We start from the raw sequence: 25,573 nt of genomic DNA, 5'->3' as shown, positions 1-25,573 counted from the left end.
GCGTGACAAGGACCTTTGACTGAGTGCAGTAAAATCCTAAATGATATGGGTGTTTTTATGGTACTTTAGCAGTTAGAGAAACCTGCTTTGTTGCTATTTTGGCTCAGACTCAGAAAGCATTAAGGAACCAGCAAATGTCTGAATGTCAGATAAAACGCCACTGAATGCAAAGTTTGGTAGAAATATTTACATGGATCAGACACGCTTGTATGCAAAGAAAAATGTTGAGGTTACTGATGACTTAATGAAGTGTTAAATTTGGTAAAAAAAAATATGTTGCTGGATCAGGTGCATTCTTTCCAAATCCATTCAACCGGTGATATGCACCAGTCACAGTATCTGTTGCCTCAAATAGAGAAAATTCCACATATAAACTCATGCTACTTACAAATATGAAACATATAAATCAGAAGGATATGCATTTTCAAGCAGGCCTGTACGGACCAGAGCTATATTTAGATATCTAGGCTTTATTTTGTGCTTGACTCTTTCTGAAATCACTGGTTCTTAGGTAACAAATAAACTCGTTGAGGAATTCATTGATAAACTCTGAGCTTCATCTGTACCTGTGGTTGTACTGAATGATACAAATAAGAAGATTGGAATGAGAAGAAGATGGTTTTTTGCATCTGGTGTCCGTTAATCAGTGCTTTATGACTATTGATACTGATAAAATATGCACTTTGATCTAATGACTTGTTGGCACTATTTGAATTAAAAGTAATTTCTTCTGTACGGATGATTACTAAAAGATTAATGTATTTCAAATTTAAAACATATTTAATTTCTGTTGAACAGAAAGAGCTTTTTAAACTTTGGAATATATATAAAACTTTCATCTTATAATAGAAAGCTAAAAGATGAACTTAAGAAAAATACTAGCCCCTGGCATGGCAAGACATTAGAGTTTGTGATTTCATCGTCTTCAAGGAATATATATAAACAAATAAAATCTCTGTCTTATGAACTCAGCTGTAGAGAAGTGAATAGCCAACTGAACTGACTCATAGTGAAAAAGCAGACATCAGATTAACAAATCTTGTTAAATGCTAAAAGCTTACCATTGCAGATTGCACCTCCATGTTTTCTGGACAAATGCCTACTACCATATCAGACCAGCAAAGTGGTTATTTAACAAGGATTCTATGGTAACATAGATATTTTCTTGAACATTTACATTACAAAACATCTCCCAAACAGTTTTGAAAATAGTACAACAGCTTGAACCATTTGAAATGAAGATGATGAAATTTTCTATGCCAATTTCATAGTTCCCCTTTCACTAGTCCACTCAGAGCCTCCTATAACTGCCATCTCCCCAGCACCCATCAGCATTATGGACAGGATATTATACAAAGGTATTAGTTTAGTTAACTCTGGAATATGTCAGATGAACTTCACATGAGAAGAGATGCCTGTCATCTATTTTTTTTCTGGGACAGAGAACCAAATTCGATTGTTCGTATTCTGAACTGAAATCAAATCAAAAGATTTGGAACTTGAAAGTGTTTTATATTTGTTCATTATTTTGAACTGATTGTTTGCACCATATCTGCTGATAAATAAATAAATAAATACATAAACACTGTAAATAGAGATTTGTACTACGGGGAGAAAAAAAAAAAAGACAGTAAAATTTATAGAAAACCTTCTGTAACACAGAAAAAAAAAAGTTGATTCATTGTTGGAACTGTTTCTCTAAATAGTTGGGAATTAGCTAATACAGCTATTGACCGTGCCACAAGAAATTCATTAAACTCACCAATCTAAACTACAAGTCTTCAGACAAAGGGCTGTATAAATTGACAAACAGAACTTAACTATTAAAATTTTAATGTTCTGGAGAAAACACAGTGGATGAATGTCCTTAGCAATAGAAGTCTTCTAAAATATACTGCTTGTGTTCTTTCTAGTCAGTACAGAAGTTAAAGCCAGAATTTTGATGACTTCAGATATATTTTATTTTACTTACTGGCTTTTGTACATGCACAACAGTGAGATACCAAATAACAGTAAAACATCAAACACATGTAAATAACAGCTAAAGAGGTGAAGAATAAAATAAACTCTGCATTGTCTGCTGGTTGAGACTGTACAACAGCAAATATAAAATAGCCCAACCAGGTGATTCCTTGATTTTCCTTGCATTTAACAACATAGATTTTCCTGTATCTGTACGTTTACAGGTGACACATGAAAGTGGCTGTAGTCTTTTTCTTCTATTTTATATTTTCTTAACTATGAATCTCTTACCACAAAGTAGATCTGAGATTTATGCCTCCTGGCCAGGTCAATAATGTTCACTCCATTATAATAAATATTTTCAAAACACCCATGAAAGTTTCTGCGTGACAATGTCCCTGATTTTCCAGGCACTGGGATCCCTCCAAAGCTGAGCTTAGAAAGAGAAGAGAAATCAATTATACTATTAAGTAATTTTCTAAGGAAAGAATTTGCCAATAGCATAAGAACACAAGTCAAAGCTGGGCCAATAGTAAATCTGCTACTTCTTGGTTATTTCCTTGTATCACATTCAAGTATTGAAAGAACATGTTAACAAAAATTAGGCTATATCAAGTCATATGGATGCGTTTAAATGTTCTGTAGTGCTTTGTTTTCCTTCTAAAAATTCCTCTTAACTGTTGCTTACTCTAGAGTCTTATCAGTTTTTACAATCCATTAAGGCTGCCAAACAAAGGAGAAGAAGGGCAAGGCCCAGTGCATACAGACCATGCTGAACAGCGGAAGAAAGAACTCACTAACATCTTCTTTAGGAAATTTGAGCCTGACTTTTCTGCTGTGTGCAAATTGTAACTACCGTAAGAGAGAACAAGAGTATATAAAATTAAATTATTCTGTGGCAGATTCAAAACAAATGAAAAGAGATACTTTTGCCCTCTTAAAATGCCTAGGTTGTGCACTGTCTTGATGTGATGCTGTAGGTGTACTTGGGTTCAGAAAGAGATTGGAAGGTTTAATAAAAATAATAATCCATTGAGAGCTATTAAATTCAAGAGTAACACTTTTTTTTTAATAAGTCTCTGAGGCAGAAACTGTTAGAAAGCAGTAGATAATTTTACAAAAGCATTACCAGCAGGGTGACCTGAGTTCTATTCTAGTCTATGTTTCCACTCTTGGGCACTATCATAAACAGAATGCCAGTTTGAGTGAACTTTTGCACTCACCCATTTCAAGGCTATGCTGGTTGGCATTGTAGAAAAGGTCAGTTTAAATTATTTATTTTTTAATTTTGAAAATTCACTTAATATTTTAAATCATTTTATGAAGTAAACAAATTTTATAGTCATAAATGCAATTCTAATTACAGCGGTTTATACTTTTTAAAAGTTTTCAGGGTTTTTTTTTTCTGTTATTTAGGCTTTTGCTTACCTTGTATTGGTAACACATGCTACAGTATGTGGAAGAGAGGAAAAATCAATTTGCAATACTGGTTGAATTAGTAAAATAAATCTATTTGCTTATCAGTTAAAACTAACATTGTTTTTTTTTCTTTGGTTTCTGTTTGTTTGTTTTGTTGTTTGTGTTTTGTTGTTTGTTTTGTTTTGTTTTGTTTTAAATTTATTTGTATGCTCCTCCAAGCCTTGGCAATGGGGCTTAGATACAGAAAGCTGAAGCAGAATCATGACTTTAATCATACGAATGATATTTTCGAAATGGGATAATGCAGACACGGAAACAGCATGAAATCTTACTCTAAACTGCTTAAAAACTTGAATGAGTGGAATAAAGTAATTTAGATCTGCAGGTTCCAGACACTCTTCACTGTCTCTCATTGTCTCATCCAACAACCAAGACAGGGGCAAGCATAAAGCAGCCAGTTATCACATTGCAACTATGAAATATTGGTAGTTTTAACCATAGGTGGGAAACTGTCACAGTAAATTACAACTACTCTTTTTCATGAATCTATTATCCGTGCAAGCAAGATTTTTTCACAGTACATTTGCCAGAGTTAATAGGAATGTAAGTCTTAATCTAAACATTTCTAAAATGGTTTTATGCTAATTTATTCTAATTTTCATCAAGTCATGATAGCATGCATATAGCTAATTTTAGTTGCAAATAGCAACTTTGAGCTGGGGTCATTCCTTCTGTTTACATACTGCTTGCCACATTTGCAGTACTTCTAGAAAAAATATATAAAAATAATGAATTCTGAGATTAAAAAAAAATAAACTTTTGAAAATTTTGAGTTGAAAGCCTAGTGGAATGTTAGTAGCCTAAGAACATTCTCTGATTCGATCCCTTAGGGGACAGAAAATTGCTAAATTCTTAAGCACTACAAATTTCCTTAAGTTCTGTCTCCTTTACTTTTTTTCACTGCAATCACATTACAAAGTTAATAAATGTAATAAAGGAAAAGTAATTTTCACACCTCATAATCAATGTCCAAATAACTGAATTCTCCTTTTGCATGAAAGTGATGAGTGTGTTTGTCCACTGTAAAGTTTACTTGATTGTTAAAGTGCTCAATGAGAACAGAATGCCAGTGCTGATCATCCAAAAGGCTGCCCAGTGTAATATTAATTTGGGCATTAGAAGGATGAGTTTTAGTATCACCTTAAAAGAAGAAAAATACAGACTATTAATTCCATATAAAAATATAATTATTCAAATATATATTTGTAATTTATCACACTCTATGCTTTAAAATCCACTTAAAAAAAATAATAGAAGTTTTAGTCAAATAATATCTAAAAACTATGTTAGACTTTATGAGACTGCAGCTGTTACCTAAATTAATGAGTAGGGACAGCTTCCCCTTAATTAATTCCAGGGTGATATGGTCTCCATTTTGTCCTTCTCTGTGGAGGAGAATTCCATCACTTTGCATTGTCTTAAACTTCAGAGAAATCACATCTTTCAGTACACTCTGCATGAGTTTTTGTTTAAGTGAATAAATTAGACAGCTCTTGCCATCAAAGCCAACCACCTCGGACCCTAGAAGTAAAGAAATGAAAGATAATGTATAATGCCATGTCTAAAAGAAACAGTTGCATGTTACTTCAATATGATATGAAGTCCTGCCACTAACATCCCTAGATTCAGGTCTGCCCAGTAAAGTGTAGCTTATTTCTCCTAATCCTGTTCTTCGACCAATGTTAAGACTGTCCTATTTTAATGATGGTGTTATCACTAGATAATAAAGCAAGGTGAGCAGAAGAAATCTGACTTCTATTCCAACCTAGTACTAATCTCACACACTGAAAGGCCTTCTTTGCCTTGGAGGCATGAAATATTTTGACCACTTTTGTTCTTTTTGTATGCTTAGAATGACAAACTCTATTAATTTTTCTGCAATTAATTCCAGTTAAAAAACAAAGAGAAGAACAATCATGTCCTTTGCATTTAGCTGATATTCAGGGCTTACATACAGGCTGTAGATTTCAGCCATGATTAAAATAAAACTGAATATCTGTGCAGTAGTTAAAAAATATTATCATAGCATATTTTACCATGTAGGAAACAAAAATATTCCAAAATTAAAAACTGTCAGCTGTCAGTAGGTCCTGGTTCTCTTTCTCAAATCTTTTTTCACTGGCATCATAAAGAAATTATGACTTTAGTTAAGCTAAATAATAGTTTTTGTACTGGAATGCAGGACTTTGTGTCAGTTTTCCAGTATGGGCATCACAGAATGGTTGAGATCTTCATGCATCTCTGGAGATCATCCTGTCCAGCTGCCCGACTTGTCCTTGTTTGGAGTAAAACAAAGTTAATTTTGCTCAATGATTTTAAATTCACAGCTAAAGCTCTTCTAATTAACTGCTCTGTCTGAACTTAACAGTGTTTTCGTAAACTGTCTGGTTTTAGCAGACCAAGGCCACTGCTAGGCTTGTGTCCCACATGGAGGGGGGAAGAGAGCACCCCACACCTGTGGGGAGGGGCGGGCAGGATAACTGACCCCAAGATTCACCAGTGGGGTGTTCCATCCCACAGCCGGCATATCCAGTAAAGCTGAGGGATCAGGAAGGGCAAGGCCTTCCATCACCCCTTCCATTAAGCTCTTCTGTCTTCTTCTGCTGGACTGGACACCACTGAAAAGATTCTGGCTTCATCTTCTTTACAGTCTCCCATCAGGTAGTAATACAAACAGCTAAAATTTTCCATTCTACACTCTGGTTCCTTAAACATATTTGTGGCCTTCTGTTGGACTTGCTCCAATATGTCCATATCTTTCTTGTAGTAGGGATCCAAAAACTCTGTCCATCAATTCAGACAAAGTTTCATTACCACGGTTGAGTAGAATGGCAGAACAACTTCCTTTGACCTGCTGGAAACAGTATTCCTAAAACAACCCAGGATGCTGTTGGCTTTCTGTGTTGGAAAAGGATATTGCCAGCTCATGGTCAATCTGGTGTCTACCAGAACCCTCATGTCTTTTTCTTCAAAGCCAGTTAGCCCCCAGTGTGTATTGGTCAACCAATGTTGGGATTATTCCTCCACAGGTGAAAAATCTTGCACTTCACCATTTTGAACATAAGATTCCTGTCAACCCACTTCACCAGCATGTCTGAATTCTCTAAATGGCATCAAAACCCTCTGGTATGTCAATCAGTCATCCAAATTATTACTGACTGAAAACTTTCTGAACATATTCTTTGTCTCATCATAATGGTAATTAACAAAGGTATTAAACACCATTGAAATGAGTATCACCCCAAGGGATACACAACTGAATAGAGTGATTCAGATACCAGTCATCACAATTCCTTCAATCAGGCAATTCATTCTGATTTCAGTCCACTTCATTGTCCACCTAAATGACTTGTACTTATCAGTTGTCTGTGAGGACATTATATGAGACCACACCAAAACTCAAGATAACCAATACTAAACACTCCCTTTCACTTGCCAAGCCAGTTATGTCATTGTGGAAGGCTAGTAGTTTTGTTAGTCTTGATTTTCCATTCATAAATCCATGCTATTATGAATAACCTCCTCATCCTTCATGTGTTTGGAAATGTTTTCCAGGATTATTTGCCTCTTCACCTTCTCAGAGACTGAAATGAGGCTGACGAGTTTGTAGTTCCCCAGGCATTTCTTCTTGCATTTGTTGAGGATGGGCATGACATTTGCTCTATTTCAGTCTTCCGGAATCTATCCCAGTTGCCTTTCACACATAAACAAATGTAGCCTCCAAATTACCATCGCAAATCCCCTCAGCACTCTCAGGTGCATCCCAGTAGATCTATGCATTTACATATGTTCAGCTATTTCAAGTATCAGATAGCATGGCCCTCCTCCACTAAGGATCTCCTTTTCTCTAGTCTTACCTATGGGCCTCAGAGACTTGAGATTCTTGTCTTACCAGCAAAGACCAAGGTGAAGAGGGTATTCAGTACCTTGACTTTATCCATGTCTTTTGCCCCCAGGTCCCTGCCCCACTCAGAAATGAGTTTGTACTTTTCCTAGTCTTACTTTTACTCCTGATACACCTGTGGAAGCCCTACTTGTTGTCTTCTACCACCCTTTTCAGTTTTAAATCCAGTTTGGCTTTTTGACATTCTTGCATGCTCAGAAGATTTCTGTATTCTTTTTGGGTCATCTGACCTTGTTTCCACTTCTTGCACATGTTGTTTTTATTCCTGAGATGAGATATGAGCTTCTTGCTCATCCATGCAGACTCTTGCTACTTTTGCTTGATTTCCTGCTTGTCAGGATAGACCTTTCTTGAACTTGGAAGAAATGATCTTTAAAAATGAACCAGCTCTCCTGGATCACACTTGTCTTCAGGACCACCTCCCATGTCATTCATCCTACCAGGTCCTGAATACGAGCAAGCCTGCTCTTCTGAAAGCCAGGGCTATTATTCTATTATGGTCTTGTTCCCTTCTCTCAGGATCTTGAACATCACAGCCTCATTGTTGCTGCAGCAAAGGCTGCCCCAGTTTTCATGTCCACCATCAGTTCTTCCTTGTTTGCAAACATGAAGGCCAGTAGAGTGTGTCACTGTCATGTTTTAATCCCACACAGCTGCCATCAAAGCACCATGCAGCTGCTTGCTCACTCCTACCCCGACCTCCAGTGGGATGGGGAGGAGAAAAGACAACAAAAGGCTCAAGGGTGGAGTCAAAGGAGAGGGAGGGCTCACTCACCAGTTAGGGTCATGGATAAAAGACTTGATTTGGGAAAACAAAATCAATTAAGTTTAAACAACAAAACCACCAGCAATTTACCAATCAAATCAGAGTAGTACAGTGAAAAAAAAAATAACCATCAGATATTAAAAACACCTTTCCCCCACTTCCTCTCTTCACAGTCTCATCTCTGCTCCCAATTCTCTACCTCCTGCCCACCAGAAGCACAGTGGGATTAGGAAAGGCTGTTGTAGTTAGTCCAACCCATGTTGTTTCTTCTGTTCCTTCCTCCTCAAGGAGAAAAATCCTTGCAGTTCTCCCCTGCTGTAATGGGGGGACAACAAACTGCTCCAGTGGGGGTTTCCCTCAGAGTCACTGCCTTCTTCAAGCACAATCCCTTTCTCCAGCATGGGCTTCTTCATGGGTTGCAGACAGGATTCTGCCCCAGTACTGATCTCCATGGGCTGCATGGGCTCACTCTGCCATCTCACCACAAGCCATGGGGGAATCACTGCTCTGGAACAGTTCCCTTTCCTCACTGACATCAGTGTCTGCATGTCTGCCTCTCCCTACTCCCACTCCTCTCCAAAACAAAAGAACCCCCCAACCAAAAGAACTAACCCAATAAGTTTTCCCCTCTCTTAAATATGTTTTTGAAGAGGCAATGATTGACTCAGCCCTGGCCAGAGGTGGGTCCAAATTGGAGCTGAAGGAGGTTCTTGAAGCTTCTTACAGAGGCCTTGGCAGTAGCCCCCACCCTCACTACCAAAACTTGTCCAGTCACAAACAAAACACAATCATCTTGTCTGCTCCTTAATCACCTGTGTTGCAAAGTTTTAAAACAAAGAATTCTAGAAAAATGCTGGATTGTTTATGCTCTGTTGTCCCAACAGCAGATATCAGAGTGATTAAAGGCCACAATAAGGACCAATGTCTATAAACATAAAGCTTCTTCCAGTTGTCTGAAGAAGGCCCCATCCATTTCTTCCATATCAGGCAGTCTATAACAAGACCATCCATCATAGTGCCACCACCTTTGTTCTGTCCTCAAATGTCCTTTCAAATGCATGAAGGCATCAATTTCTTCTCCATGCTCTCCATGTTAGCATGCAGCCACTTCAGTTTGCTTGTGCATCCACTTACGTTTATTTTTCAGAAAAAAAACATAACTTCCCTCATCATGTTGCCCTTACAGCAGCACTTCCCTGTTTGTGTGTTTGCACTTGAGGTGGCCAAGTGGTTGCACTTCAGCCATGATTTGTTGTTTCCCGGGTATCTCCTGTTCACAATGCCCTGATGTTTTTGTTTCTCAAACCAGTCCACTGCTTTCTCACCTGATTTTGTGGCAACATCTCCCTCCACCATCACACCTAGCCTAGAGCTATTCTCATCAGGTTGGCCAGCCTATTGGAAAAGATACATTTGCCCTATGTGGTCAGATGTATTCTGTCTTTTACTAGGAACTCCTGAACCTCAAAAAGTGTCCTAAGGTTGTTAAATCTGAAAGATTGTTGCTGACACCAGCTGTGCAACTAATTGTTGTCCCAAAAGGTCTACCCAGTCCTCCTCAAACATTTCTCTCTTGTTAACAGGAACAAGGAAAATTCCATTTGAGATCCTATACCCTTTCCTCTAGAGCCATGCAGTCATTCTTCATACACACCAGGTCTCCCCTGGCAGTAGACACTGTTAGTGCCTACAAGGAAGAGCAGAAAAGAGCTGAAGACTACACGAGGCTCAATGGTCTCACCGCAGTGTCCTGGATCCATGTCCCTAGCAAACAGCAAACCCCCAGAGAAAGAGGTCAAACCCACAGGTAGGGGGGCCTTCAACACCTGCAATGGAGTGAGTTGGGCACACACCTAAAGGGACATCTTCATAATATAGACTCATACAATAGTTTGGGTTGGAGGGGACATTTTAAAGATCATCTAGTTCCAATGTCCTGTCATGGACAGGGTCATTTTTCCCTAGACGAGGCTGCTCAAAGGTCAATCCAACATAAACTTGGACACTTCCAATGAGGGAGCAGGATGGAGGGGAAGGGGAAGGGGAAGGGGAAGGGGAGAAGAGAAGAGAAGAGAAGAGAAGAGAAGAGAAGAGAAGAGAAGAGAAGAGAAGAGAAGAGAAGAGAAGAGAAGAGAAGAGAAGAGAAGAGAAGAGAAGAGAAGAGAAGAGAAGAGAAGAGAAGAGAAGAGAAGAGAAGAGAAGAGAAGAGAAGAGAAGAGAAGAGAAGAGAAGAGAAGAGAAATCAAATCTGATTTTATCTCAATAATATAAAGAATATCGGTCAAAATTTGTACAGATTGAACAAGACACACATAGGAACTAATAACACTATAAAAAGCTCATGGAGTATTCACAGTTCAGAAGTAAAGAAGAAAAAAAGTAATTACCCTGGAAAGATACATATGTGAAATAAATGCAGATGTAAAGTACTCTCAATAAAATATGAATTTATTTTTCATCTGACTGGTTGACTTCTTGGAAGTCAATGGAAACCCATTAACTATTTACTAACTTTATTTAATTTCATTAAAAATATTTCATCACTTTGTCAGCATGGAAATTACCTCAGTTCAAATTAACTATAGTACTTAAAGTCAGTCATTTATATTCCATTTTCAAAAACTCTTGTCAAGTGAAAGCAGCTATGCTTTTACATATAGTTTCTTGATTTTATTCACATTCTTATAATGTACTTCTTACTTATGAAGAATTCATTTACCAAATGTACAATGGATAAATATGACATACTGCCTAAAAATGAATCCTAGGTTGTCTAATTTGCTTCATTATGCCATTGAATTAATATGTGCATTGAAAGCATTAGTCAATGTTAAACTGAATTAATGAATGTGATGTTTAATAGAATCAATAAAAACTTCAATAATAGAACTTGTACATTGCTATGTATCTATCAAACCAGCTAACTCCATGTATTCCTAACAAATAGTAATAACAGCAGGGATTTTTTGATCTGGAACACGCTCTTGTTATTAGTTATCATGACAAAAGCATAAACAACATTTAGTACTGTTCTCCAAAATCTGTTTCACTATTTTTCAGCTCTAGCTCCTAAGAAGCAAAATCTACTTTATTCAAATTCAGGAAATTAAAAAAAAAAAAAAACATAAATCAAACCTTACTCCCACCACTATGAAAGTATTAAGATTGTGAAAGACCTGTAGATGTTAATCAAAATTCTTATAACATTTCTCACGTGTGTTTTCTCTTCACTGTCTATGCTGCTATTACCACTAGAACTAATTTAAAGAGCTGTGAGAGATAAAGCTTGGGTCTCCTGCAGGGTTATCAGGATAGAAGGAATAAACCCAAATACCCAGGGTGCCATAACATTTTCCTCCTTCATATTCAGTGACTACTCTCAGCTTCTAATAGTCCACTGATCTGAACACCAGTTTCCGTGGGTTTTCTCTTCACTACTGTTATAAATAAAGAAAATAAAAAAAAGTTCTAGAAATTCTGGAAGCATCCTTACACATCACAGCATCAAGAGTTCCAGTGATCAAAAGTTTTATATGCAATATCTGTTCTGAAACATTATTTGTTTTTTTGTTATCTTTAAATGAATTGAAATTAATGCTGATGTCCTATATAGGGAAAAAAAAAAAAAAAAAAAAAAAAAAAAAAAAAAAAAAAAACAAAAAAAAAAAAAAAAAAAAAAAAAAACAAACAAAACAAAACAAAACAAACAAACAAACAAAAAAAAACAAACAAACCAAACCAAAACCAACATAAAACAATGGAAACTGTTTGGAATTTTTGTATTGATTTTAAATATCCTTAGTCCTGACCAATTTTACTAAAATGAGAAATCTGCTCTCTGACCCTCTCAGTTACTGGGGAAACAGACCTGAGTTCAGAGTGTTTAGAAAAGTTAGGTAAATCAGAACTTAGTTACTGAATAAAACAAAACCTTTTTGGGGAAAAAAAAAAAAAATAAATAAAGTGATATGTTAAAATTGCTTATAGTCAGCCATATTTAAAACTAACTTCTTCACAATCACATTTACATCATGACCTCAAAAGTGCATTATCCCAGTTATGAAGAGGATGAGAAGCCTTTTCTTTGGCCAATGTGTAACTGTGCCATTGATTTTATGCATTCCATCCAGAAAGGGTACATTTGAAAAGCCCAAACACATTTAACAGTGCTAGAGGACTCTGGAAGAGCATTTGCATATCAGAGTCTGCAGTGCTTGCTGTAAGGCACTACATCTAATGATGTTTTAATGTACAGCATGCATTTCCCAGTTTGTTCCCAGTTGCCTTTCTCTTACAATTTTATAAAATTGTCACTTTCACATTTAAAGCCATCTGTCACATGAAAAAGCCTTGGGTTGTTTTTTGAGGGGGTTTATTATTTATTTATTTTATTTTTAGTCTGCTGGTTTTCGGAGGACGGAATAAGAAAGAAGGTGATATAATGAAGGGAGAAAAGAGTAAACCAAACAGGCTCTAATTTCTTTTTTTCTTTTTTTTTTTTTTTGGGCCTGGGGCTAGGTTAACCTGAACTCTGATTTACATGTCTTACTTGTCACAATCTGATGTTTCAGGAACAAAAGACAGGAAATATCTGCAGAGAGTCATCTTTCTTGCACACACTAAACAGGAAGAATTATATATCAGAGACTAGGAGAGATTTTGCATGGCTTTCTTTTTGCAGCACAGACTATTTTTTTTGTAGCCATGGCATAAGCAGATTTTGTCAGCCCACATGAAACCATATAGGTGAGTTGGAGGTAGAAAACATCTTTCCTTCTCACATGAAAAAGACTGTAGAGCATGGTAGAGGTAGCAGAGTGAGGGAAGAAAACTAAACACAAAGAATACAGGGGAATTATTCTAATATGTTTTAACTCCATAACTAGTTCCCCTTATTTAGCCTTTATATTTCATAGGTGCTAAGAGGCAAAAATGTAAGGACTTGTGGGTGAATGCTTTACAAAAACAAACCCAAACAAAACCAGTCCTGCGCAAAAAAAAAAAAAAAAAAAAAAAATACCCACAAAAAAAACCCTATAAACAAACAAAACTCATAATAACGTGGTTTATCTTATAGACATCTATCATGGACAAACCTCACTGAGACTGTAATTAAAGAGAAAAAGAGTTCTGTGGATACTACACTAAGTTGTTCAGAGCAGGTATTTGTCCGGAAAACAAGAGAGCAGGAACTTGAAACTAGTGTCAACAGTTCTAAGTATTATTTTAAGACAGTAATGACTTCCTTGGGATGTAACTGACATTCATTTTTCACTATCACTTTATGGAATAGTGAGATCAACTGTAAATATTGCTGGTTTACTTTTAGTTATTTGGAACAGGTAAGACTGAAGGATGAAATTATTGCATTTGTACTTCAGAACACAGTCCACATATCCAGGGGTAAGTGGATAAAGAACTGCCTACTCTTACAACACAAGACCCAGTGAGATCCCTCTGAAGGGAAGAATGCAAATTGGAAAATCTGGAAGGTGTGGATCAAAGTTAAAGTATGTATCATTAGCATTTCTGCTTTTCTTTATTTTCTTTAATTCTGGAATGGTACATAGCAATTCAGAAACAGGCATCATTTCTGGAACTATAACTATGTGTCATGCATGCGTCTGAAAAAGAATGAAAAAGACTGAAATGAAAAAAAAAAAATCACCTTTCAAATTATTAAATATATTTTTGAGCTATAAGATTATAGCCACCTGGTCTGTCTTCGACAGCAACCACTGAATTAAACTACTAAAAGTACATGGTAATTCTAGAAATTCAAAATAAATGGAAAGATGATAAACAGTATGCAATTCATTTGGAATGAAAGCACTTATATATAGGAAAAAAAAGCATTTCAAGAACTCACAAAGTCATTAATACAGAGAAAATCTTAATCAACTTAATAAAAACTTTCGATATTTCTAAAACCATCACATTCTTTATATAATGCATTACAGTGGATAATGTATGAAGTAAATATTTCTTTTCAATTCAGCCTAAACTTAGTAGATAGTTGTCCTTGATTTGTTTCCACAGGCATGGGATCAATCCCATGCCAAGTAACTAAAATACAGAAAAATACATAATCTTCCTCAAAAGTAGTTACTGACCACATACAACATATTTTAACTGTGTATCTGCTTATTCTACATGTTTTATTATATTTTGTAATACCGATACTATCCTTTTTTTATCCTTTAGACTCATATATTTTCCACTGGTAGCACAGCATTAGGGATATCACAGAAAGCAGCAATATGATACTTTGCACAGTGTGATAAAGCAAATTATAATAGTGAATATAGATAATTAAAATCTAGATTTTAAGCTGTGCAAAAGACACATCTTCAGTTTGAAAATTGTTGTGGTGAGCAGAGCCCACCCTAGGCAGGGATCGGCGTGTGAAAGATCTCGCGATGTAATAGAAAGCTTAGACTGCCCACGGGGGGCCTTGTGGGCGTGGCTTGTCATATATAAGGAATTGCAGCGACGCAATAAATGCCATTTGCAGCATCCTTCACATTGAAGCCTGTGTCTGTGATGGCACCCAACGGTAGAGGTTGGGTGGCAGCTATCCTGGGGATCGTGTGTCAGTAACGACAGAAAATGTTTGAGAATAAGACTTTAAGTAGGAATTTAAACACTGTTAAATGACTGGGTAAAGGACTGAGAAGAAGCAAAGTTTTTTGAGTTTCAGTGAAGCTTAGGGTCAGGAAAGAATGTACTCTCCTGAAGTGCTAAAGATACAGGATTTCAGAGGGGAAACTCAGACAAACTTTCAGCTGGAAATAATAAAGTCATCTGTTTGGCCTCCATTTTTTAGCTTTTAGCAGTCCTGGTACTTAAAACAATGTCAGAGCAGCATCACCAGATTCTTGGAGGAATCTTAAGTCAGGTTCTCAGTCTAGAAGCAGATGTCACAGAGAAATTCTGTGTGTTTTTAGCTTCTCACACCCTTCTCCTGGCATGAGCTATCTGTTGTCTCAGATGGGGCAGTTTACCTAATTTATAAGGTGACCCAACTTCCTGCAGCAAGGCTGATATTTTCAGCATTCTTAGTTCATGGTCTTTTATTCACTTTACAAAGCTGAGTTTAAGGCAGAAAGGCCAGAGATGTGTTTCACTGATGTTCAGTTTAAAGTCAGGTATGAATGAAGGGAAATAGAAGGGAGATATATGGAGACCATTCAGAAGAGTTCAGCTGTGTAAAGCAAGACTTAAGCACGGAAGCTGAAAAAAAAAATAAAAAACCCGAAAATCCTAAAGAAAACCAACACATGGAAGTACTTAAAACAAGGAATTAAAGAGAATGCTTAAAAAAAGCCCTCTGTTTCCCTCATGGAGAAAAGATGTGGAAAATAAGAAGCAGTAAGCAATGTGATAAAAGAAATATTTTTTTCAGAGGACCAGGGACAAAGAACTGTAACAGGAAGAAAACAGGAAGATTTACATCATCCAGCAGATCAATACAAACATAACACTTATGCATTTACCTTCCAAGTGCTTATACCAGTTATTAATGTTTTATTAATGTTTTATTAATGACAGAAAATTATTCTTAGTAGTCCTTAAATATGTAACAACTTTGATGTATCCTTCCGTTGTGTCCATGTGGGTCTATCGACTTGTACTCTTACTGGCTCAGGACCAAGACCATATATATTTAAAAATGTAAATATTTTCCACATTTTGGCCTTCCAGTAGAAAGTATACCATCTTAAGATGCAGTTTTTTGGACTATAAAACAACAGTTTGCAGTAAATCAGTTATTGGATTATGTTCGCATCATTCATTCCGACACAGAAAGAACTGGAAAATAAGCATCAAATTCTGTTAGGTGATGCGGAATAGTGAAGACTGCACATACACTTATGGAATAAGTTTTTATGAAGATCAAATTTAAGCTTGGAAATCAACTTTCAAATGTAATTTGGGTGGCAACAGACAATGATGAATAGTCATTTAATTCAGCTGATTCAGTAAAACACTTACTGTATGTGCATCCATACAGTTCAATGCGCATTCCTATTCTGCCGTTTGGATTCCAGCCCAAAGGCACAAAACGGATAAATCTTGCTTTAATGGAATGCTGAAGCTTATAGTATACGACACTGTCTGCATTTGTGTTTCCAGAAAATGCCTAGAAGAAAATGAAAAAGAGATTAACTACATTTGTATCAAATACAGATTATATGGAAATATTGCTGACCTTTCATTTTATAACCTCACCTGGTAAACAGTCAAGCACAGGAGTAAAATGTAATTGTCAGTGAATTCCGTAGGAGCAATCACTGAATCTTGATTATTCTTCTAGACTAAGTGTTAAGTCATCTGTGCATGTACTGACATGACACTCATTGAAAAATCTCACACTTTCTAAAATTTAAATGTATGAAATATTTCAAAACCAAACATACCTTTCACAAAATGTGTAGAACATCCTGGCATTACAGTGTACTGTACCATCTAATACTTTTTCATAAGACAACAGAATGAGCTATATGATTTCCTCTTACCAAAAGGTTAGATAAATTTCATTGCAAATCTGTTTTAGATGTATAAAATACTCAGTCCAAGCTCTAATACTGATAGACCATGGGGTTGAATGCCTCTGGTTTCCAACTAAAGAATCCAGAGTATTATAAAAGGATTTTAACTCACTGTTCTGTTGAAAAAAGAACACTGAATCTACATTTCGAATTTTTTCTCCCTGATAAGAGATTAAAAAATAAAGCATTATCATGAGAACTTTTTTTGGTGGCATTTAACTGTTAAGATTACTTTTCCTTTCTTTACACAAATAAAACATACAGAAAAATAAAGAAGAATATAAAAATATTTAAAACACTGTAGTAATAAAATTCAGTATCCTAAAGACTGAAGAATATATTCTGATTTTGTTGGTTTTATGTTCGGATGTTGCATGATTTGTTGTTCGGTTGGTTGTTTTTTTTTTCTCATTGCCTGTTTGTGATATGTGAAGCAGAAAAAAATTTGTTCAAACTTTTGGATCTAAATATTTCATAAATGAGACAGAAGTACTCTCTGAAATATTTTGATGCATAGAATTAAAAGGTTTACACATTTCTGGACATGTGGACAGTAATTTTCTACAGCTATAAACCACACATTTTGTCACTGCAGAATTGTATAGAAAACATCATTCTGAGGTATGCAGCTTCTCTTTCAATAAGTTTTTAAAACAGAGGTGAGTTTCACTGCCATAATTTTTTACCCTCCTATACAATTCTTTGCATCTTCCCTCACCTGCACTAGTAAAATTTTAATAAGTTCTAATCTCTGAACATTCAATAAAAAACAAACAAACAAACAAACAAACAAAAACCCAAAACAAACAAACAGCTAATGAATGGACTCATTACAGCTAACTTATTAAGCGAGTAATAAGCAATGAGTGTTAGTGACTCTGAATGTCCACAACACTTTCAGCTTCATGTTTTGTAATTCCACACTCACAGTGGGTGAAGGTGGAAACATGCTAAAACAAACACCGAAGAAGAGGTACTATTTGGAGGGCAAGACCCTTGCAGACCTCTTGTCTGTTCAAATCCTTATTTACAGTCTTTAACAAATAGAGCTGCCAGTGAAAGTGCCAATTACTTAGCTGACTGAACCAGAACCCAGGTCCCAGAAGTTTAAGTACTGTGAGCAAATGATTTTTTCAATTAGAATTTAATTTTTTTTCCAAAATCATTTTCAGAGGGCAGCAACCCCATGAAAATTAGTTGTTAATTTTTGAGTACACAATGCATACTGCTTGATTTTTTACAGCAAGGTATACCAAAGCAATTTTTTCTTAATTTAAAATTATTCCTATTCTTATCTAAAATTGTTCTTAATATGAAATTATTCTTAATTTAAAATTAAATTAAAATTTTTTACTTCAGTAACTGGCTAAAAGTAATTCAAACTACTGCTTAAACCAGAATGGTCAGTTTAAAAGTCAGTATTTTAAACTGCTATTTTACAAAGCTTTTATCTGAGAAGAATATATTTTAAACTGTATCAGCTCAGTTGAGTATTAAATGGATATTTATTGCATGATTTTAAACACTGTAAAGGTTAAAATACATAATTTGAGTGTTTGGGTTTTTTTTCCAGTTTTAAACCTTATCACTAAAAAGAGAAAGAGAAGGCAATCAGACAGCTTTTCCTTCAGACTAGAAATACTAATGGCATACCTGAAGCCTATCAAAGCAGCTTGTAGGCTTTTTAGAGAAATATGTTCAACATGATGGATACACTCTTGTCTTTACAGTAGAGCCCAATTGCTGTTTCATGGCCCAGTCCAGCAATCACTTAAGCACACAACAATAACAATCATACAATGAGCTTTCTCCCTCCCACTCCTGCCTTCTTCAGGTTAATCAGATTGCTTCATTCTTTGCTATATCACTAAAAGGGAGCATGCCATTATTCTAGATTATGCAGAGTCCTCACAACCTACACAGTCATCTGAGGGTTAAAGAGACTCCATGTGACCCTCAGTTACAATGAATGTTACATATAATAAGTATTGTTTGCATAAACATTAAAAGGGTTGTAAAGCTAACCTGTCCACTACAACCACGTACAGAATCCCAGTTAATGCTCTTACATATATTATCGTCTACTGTTTTTCAGCAGTGTGAAGACATACTGTCTTTCTCAAAGAACAGTTTTTGAAATATGAAAACTCTGTGTTGCAGTTTAGCCTTAAACAGTAGCAGGGGCACTGAGCAGCATAAATGTCAAAGTAGATAGCTCTTCACAGCCTATTCTACTGCACAAAGTAAAAGTAGCCTAGGCCACACTAAAACCTGAAATGAGGGCCTACTCACAAACCTGTTTTAACCCTCTGACTCAATTTTTGGCCCTGACATTTCTTTACCTCAAGCTATTTTAGCCCTTCTTTGAAGACAGAATTATTCGGTGCATTGTGCTCTGGACTGTGTTATTAAATTTAAATCCTGTGAGTAGAAGAGCGCCACCAAGGTCAGAATGATTGTGAAGGTAAACTAACATCAAGATAAGGTGAAAATGAAGTAAGTTTCTTTCCCTCTCCATCCTTTTCCTAGAAAGCAAATGTGTTTGCAGATTTCAGATAACACCAACATCATGTCCAAAACTTCCTCAGCCAGTCAAAAAGTCCCCCAAAGGTAAGGCTGTGTGTAAGACATACACTGTGCATACTGAGCCATATTTTAGATCACCTGGAACAGATGATGCTTATTTACAAATGTAATTCTTACTGTACAATACATATACTGTAAAACATACTAAATCAAATTCACATTTTTACATGCATTGTGTACCCATTGTAAGAAATAAGATATTTAATACAAATACTACTTCACATTAAATTACAATACTATGATGTTAAGTATGTATACTTAGATGCAAATCCTAATTTTTTGTTTAATGACAAGAACTGCAACAGTACCCCCAACCTGGATAATTGTTTCAGAAAAGGATGTTTAACAGTGAGATACTAGTGTACCTCAAGAAGAATCTGAGCTTTGTGTTTTATGAATTCAACTACCAAAATTATCAAAAGCAGCTGACAAAATCAGTGTGAAGTAACTAAGAGCTGTTATAGGATATATAGGATACTTGTTCTTATTGCATGGTTGATCGTTTTACTTTGGAAGTCCTGTCAAGGCAAACTGTCTGTACAATCTTTCCTGCTTATGACGCACACTAAAACTGTAGCTGTTATTTGGGCCAAAGGTCATCAGGAAAGAATCAGAAAACCCAGTATATTGCTGGGAATTTAATCACCTTAGAGCACAATTTAAATTACTCTAATAATGTTTCAGGATTAATAAATCTTGAGCTTTTCTGAAAACTCGGGGAGTTCAAAACAAATTATTTTCTCCCATAATTTCTAGGATCTATCCAAGTTCATACAGTAGTTTAATGATTTAATTCTCACTAAAAAAAGGAGTGTCTATTCAAGTTAGCCTAGCACAAAATACATTTAACATCAACATCAATGAAATATTCATTGCACAAAAATCCAAACATTCAGACTCTTCCTTCTCATCCTACTACGACATGGGAAGCTACTGTTAGTCTTTTGAAGTAAGTCCTGAAAGTCAACAGATGCGAACTCTTTGTTTAAAGTGAAAAAATGAGTGTGAAAGTCCTTCACTACGACCAGAAAACACTGTACCAGATAATTGCTTCCTTTAGTTGATCTCTAGATTGCAATTAGGGCTAGAAGAGAAGGATTGCATAGATAAAATGATCAAAGATTCTTAGGGCCATATTGATAATAAATGATTTATGAAAAAATGACAAATCTGTTGGTTATAAAATATTAGCAGTAGCATCCTAGTGAGAAGCCCTGTGCTGTATGTTACTTAACTGTATTTTTCACCAAGTCTTGCCTCCAAATTGTTTGAAGATACAGATGAACTATGCTAGAATAATCTTAATAATCTTGTGACTACACAGCAGTCACAAATATTAATAAATTTGACTGATTATAATCTACACAGTAACAAAGGATGGTTTTTACATATTAGTTACATAATTAGTAAAAACCAGACAGAAATAAAAAAGTGCATAGAAAACTGTCATAAAATCTTATTCCAGTCAATGTCCATTGCCTGCAACATCTGCTATTTCCATAGAAACATACTTCATCTGGCAAGCTGTGATGCATTTACTTCATCTGCAAGTTGTGCATATCATCTCACCAACGCTATAGTCAAAAGAAAAATATCTGGCCAGCAGTAACATGATTTCAAAGAAAAATGGTGCAGTGCCCTTAAAAAGAGTTATGCTGCAATATGATTAATTGGTCAGATATATTGATGTAACGCACATGATATTATGTTTCCCTTTCATTCAGTGGTTCTCTCAATCTAGTATTTTCCTCAGTTACCTAGGAGTTTGTGCTTTTTTGCTTTTCTGTTAGCTAGGGCTTTTTTATCATATACATACTCCTAATATACTTGCTTAAAAGATCTGAAATGTTTATGGCATACTTATTTCATCAATTAGTATAAGCTTGAGCAATAAGACTCACAAAGTAAATTTCCACTTGAACACATTATTTGAAAATTACAAAATAAACAAAAATATTAAAAAAAAAAAATCCTCTAAAAGGAAAGATTTCAAAGACTCCTTAACCTATGACATACAATGTAATACTATATTTTAAAAATCTCTTAATTTGTTCTGTTGTAGAATTTTCCATTAAAGTATGCTTTATTTTACTTTTGGATCAAGAGTTCAGAATTGGAATCTTACTGCTTTTAACACTGAAAATAACTTTTTTCTCTTATAGAAAATTATTTCCCTTACAAAGATCTCATTTAATTAAGAGCTATCTTTCTGCTATTAAAATTAGAGATGGTAAAAATGGACTATTGAGTGCTTTTCAGAACCTTTGAGAGTACTGCTTATTTTGCAACTGCATTACTAGAAGTTTTATACATGATGAGCTAGAAATGTAAAAAGATAATTTATTTAAGTAAAGATCACATTATATACTTATCTTTTATAGCTTCCCTTCATAAGTTATTAAACTGTGTCTTGGCTCGTTATAGAACACCTCAAGATAAATTATTCTCGTGTACTATGATGAAAATCAGGAAGAGCTTGAACATCTTTTGAAGAAAAACAACCCTAGCAACAATACATAGCTAGCTATTTCATATCATTCAGTATCCAGAAGAATTCTCTGACACAATCCAGAACAAGGTACCAGTTCCCAGCTGTAGTATTACTGTTTACAGCAGCGCATTAGGGAGAGTGCTTTATTGTATTAAACTGGTTAGCTGACCAGCATGACCACGGCGTAATCTTTCTGCCTACTGATATTTCTTCTGAGATTTGAAACTCAAGCTCCTTATATTCATGTTTATACTACCTAGCTCATAGGCAGGTCCTGTTACATGGTTGTATCATTTACCTATTCATGTTTCTTCGAGAAATTTTAAACTCAAACTTCTTTTAAGCAATTTTTTTTTTTTTTTTGTATCGATAAATTGTAGCACCACAGAAGAGTGCCAACATTTTCCAGCTTTTAAACAGCAATGAATTCCTAAAATACACAGCATAAAAGACAATAGGCAGTGAAGGATGAAAGAAATATGTCATAAAATTAAAATGGTCAGAAAGAAGCTTGGTATGAGCAGTGGAATTCCTGTATGATATACATCAACTATATTCAATTTCTTTACAAACTTGTAAAGATAAGTTGTTCTTTTGCAGTTCTGTCTTTCGAGCATTGTTTAACATGACCTTGTTCTCCAAGACTTGCACACTAGAACTATCTTCCACCTAAAAGTACTAATAGATAGCTAAATATCAGAACTAAATTAAGACAAATTAATTTAATTTCAAAGAAAATAATAGAATCAGCAAGGCCTGATATACCTTTAACCAAAAACTGGATTGTATTTTGTGCCACTGTTTTTCATTTTATTTTTGTAGTTTGTTTGCTCACAATATCCTAAAAAAGTCACTTGGGTACTCTAGATTTATGGAAGAAGTGAACCTAATTTTCATTTATAATATTAACTAAAAAAAAGATATATCATCTTGAAACAGCCTGACTAAAAGCATTTGCAAACAGACTTTAAAGAGCAGAAAGAAGCAAGAAAACAACAATTACTACAGTTAATGAGACCTCTATAAATGTCAAAACACAGTTATTGTCATGAATTCTCTGATGGGAAAATTAAAAAAAAAAAAACAACCCAACAGATTAAATGTTCAGTGCATTGTGAAATAGTTGATCAGACATCTATATAAAGTGTATCTTCCACATCCTAGACTTAAATCACTGTAATTTCCTCTTTGGCAGTGGTAATGTGGAAGCAAGATGACTGTTATCCTTTCAATTTTTACTAAGAGGCAAATATCACAATCTTCAATATAAGTAAAAGATGAAATTCAGAAAATACTTTTTTTTTTAGTCAAAAACATCTCTGTAGGCTCTCTGTGCTAGATCTCCTGCAACAATCTAATTTCTTTACTCTGTAAACCAAGTCTAATAATACTAATGCTAAAGTGACAACATTAATATTAATATATTATCCACATAATTTTAATCACATTATTTCTCTGTAGTAAAACAACACAGTAAGGACATGGACAGACTGCATACCACTGTTACTGCCATATAAAGTTTCTCATCTATGATATTTTGATAATTTTTCACTCTGTCACTTTTCCTGGCAGTGATGCATCAAATCTCAAAACCGAACTGAACGTATAAACAGAATATGTGAAAGAACCAGTGAGTTGTTAGACAGTTTTCTAATACTTGTGGTTAAAAAAGTTACTAGTTAGTCTTACCATCTGCAAAAGAAACACTTGGCTACTGTACACAAGCGCAGTAAAAATGCAGATTCCATGAGTGACTTTAATTCTGCCATATTTGAAAACTGGTTGAACAGCCGGGCCTGGAGGATGGTGATCCATAGCACAAAATCTGTGTGGAGCCCATTAACAAATGGTGCACACCAGGTGTTAGTACTGGGTAAAGTCCTGTTTAACATCTTCACCTGGATGATGGGAGAGAGTGCACCCTCTGCAAATTTCCTGGTGTCACCAAAATTTGAAGAAGTGTCTGATAGCACCAGACTGTTGTGCTGCCATTCTCAACAAGCTGGAGAAACAGACTAACAGGAACCTCATGACATTCCACACAATGAAGTGCAAAGTCACCAAATCAAACATGAGCAAGCGATGTGTTATTACTGCAATGAAATATAATGGTATCCTTGGCTGAATCAGACAAAGAACTGCCAGCAGGTGGTGGGATTTGATCCTTCCCATTTATTCAGCACTGGTGAGGCTCAGAACAAGAGAGTAATGGACATGCCAGAGAGTCCAGGAGAGGGCCACAAAGACGACAAAAAGCTGAGAGAGCTGTTCAGCTTGGAAAAATGGCTCAGGAGGGATAATATCAATGTATATAAATACTCAAAAGGAGAACACAAAGAAGATGAAGCCAGACTCTTTCCGGTGGTGTCCCATGATATGACATGAGGTGGTGTGAACAAACATACATGTCTGAATGTAAGGAAAACTCTATACAATAAAGATTTTTTTTTATTATTATTATTTTTTTTTTTCCCAAGAGAACTGGAACACTTTGCTCAAAGAGATTGTGAAGCTTCTATCCTTGGAGATCTATAAAAGTTCTCGGGACATGTTCCTGGGCAATGAGCTCTGCCTGACCATGCTTTAGGGGTGTTAGATCAGATGGACTCCAGAGTTCCTTTCCAACCTCAATCATTTTGTAATTCTGTAATATTTGGCTTCACATTATAAAACTGAGGTTTTGCATGGACTATTTTTGAGCCAAGAGGTGGGCCACAAAAAAATCCAAAGTTTAAAATGTAACAGCAAATTGAAATCCCAGTGGAACCACTGTGAGTCTTAGACCTCTACATCCACTTCTTCCTTGTTGTGGAAACTGTGTTCACATCTCCAGTGCAATGTAAAGGAGTGCACCGAAGTCTTGACACACAAACCATCAACCAGAGAAATACATTCCTTCCTATACTTTCTGAATATTACATTCATGTCTGACCATGTGAAATACTGTTTTTCAGTCCTTTTTTTCTCCTTTTTCCTCCCTTTGCCCAAATTTTTATTTAACATCTGTAAAACTTCTCGGCCTGTCTTTTCAAACTTATTTCAAGCCTAATCTTAAAGCTAAATGATCTGGGTTTTCTGTGTGTGCCATTGACACACTTTTGCAACACTCCTGTCATCTTTACTGAATTCTGTGCTGGGGAAATACTAAGCTGTGAATCGCAGCTGGCTTGGAGACTGTAGTTGGTAAGCATTCACTAAATCTTCATACTGTTTTTGCAGTTTCAGACAGAAATAGTATACTGGGGTAAACTGTAGCAATATTCTCTCAGTTTTCCACTTTCTGGTATTTCCTTACATTGGATGTTTTATTCACTGGGAAATTATGTCATGTTTCATTCTCTTTTTTGCCTTTTGCTGTGTGAGCAGAATATCAGCACAGTTTTACCCAAGAGAGCAACTCCAGAAATAGGAGATGAAGAGAGGATGTGACCACACTTGCCAGGTAATTTATCAAAGGTGACAGCTGACATTTGCAAATAGACCCAGTATTAGAGATTCTTTCTGTCTTTCTGTTTTGTTTTGTTTTGTTTTGTTTTTTTCTCATTATTTAAAAAAAAAAAAGAAAAAAATGAAACAGTTGTCTTTCATATTAATACAGAAGAAGAAAATTGTAATAGCTAAAAAATAAGTTAAAGCAAATAGTTTCTGGGTTTTGTTTGTTTTTGCAACAGTAGCAGTTGGATACCCCAATTTCTCAACAGTATTGCAGCAGTGTGTAGATAGGTTACAAATCTAGAGCTCTTGAATGGCTGTTGGTAGTCAGCAGAGATTTATCACCAGTTAGGCATGCTAACATCCTTTCCAGATGTGGTTAATAAAATCTGTCTTTTTTT

General features: G+C 35.6%; 1 protein-coding gene across 1 annotated transcript in view; it reads right to left on the bottom strand.

Annotated features, from left to right (window-relative positions):
- LOC103773195 (contactin-associated protein-like 4) overlaps positions 1-16,254 on the bottom strand; it is a gene marked incomplete at both ends in the record, with an annotated part of 48,753 nt that extends 32,499 nt beyond the window's left edge. Inside the window, 4 exons of the mRNA XM_008940554.1 lie at positions 2,254-2,397; positions 4,397-4,581; positions 4,756-4,962; positions 16,107-16,254. Coding sequence (XP_008938802.1) covers positions 2,254-2,397; positions 4,397-4,581; positions 4,756-4,962; positions 16,107-16,254 — 684 coding nt within the window. The remainder of the gene's footprint in view (positions 1-2,253; positions 2,398-4,396; positions 4,582-4,755; positions 4,963-16,106) is intronic.
- Positions 16,255-25,573: the final 9,319 nt, after the last annotated feature.

Source organism: Merops nubicus, unplaced genomic scaffold (genome assembly GCF_000691845.1).
Source record: "Merops nubicus isolate BGI_N331 unplaced genomic scaffold, ASM69184v1 scaffold12825, whole genome shotgun sequence".
Taxonomy (NCBI): Eukaryota; Metazoa; Chordata; class Aves; order Coraciiformes; family Meropidae; genus Merops; species Merops nubicus.
The sequence above is the reverse complement of the archived record's forward strand: the minus strand, read 5'-3'. Positions and strand labels throughout refer to the sequence as shown.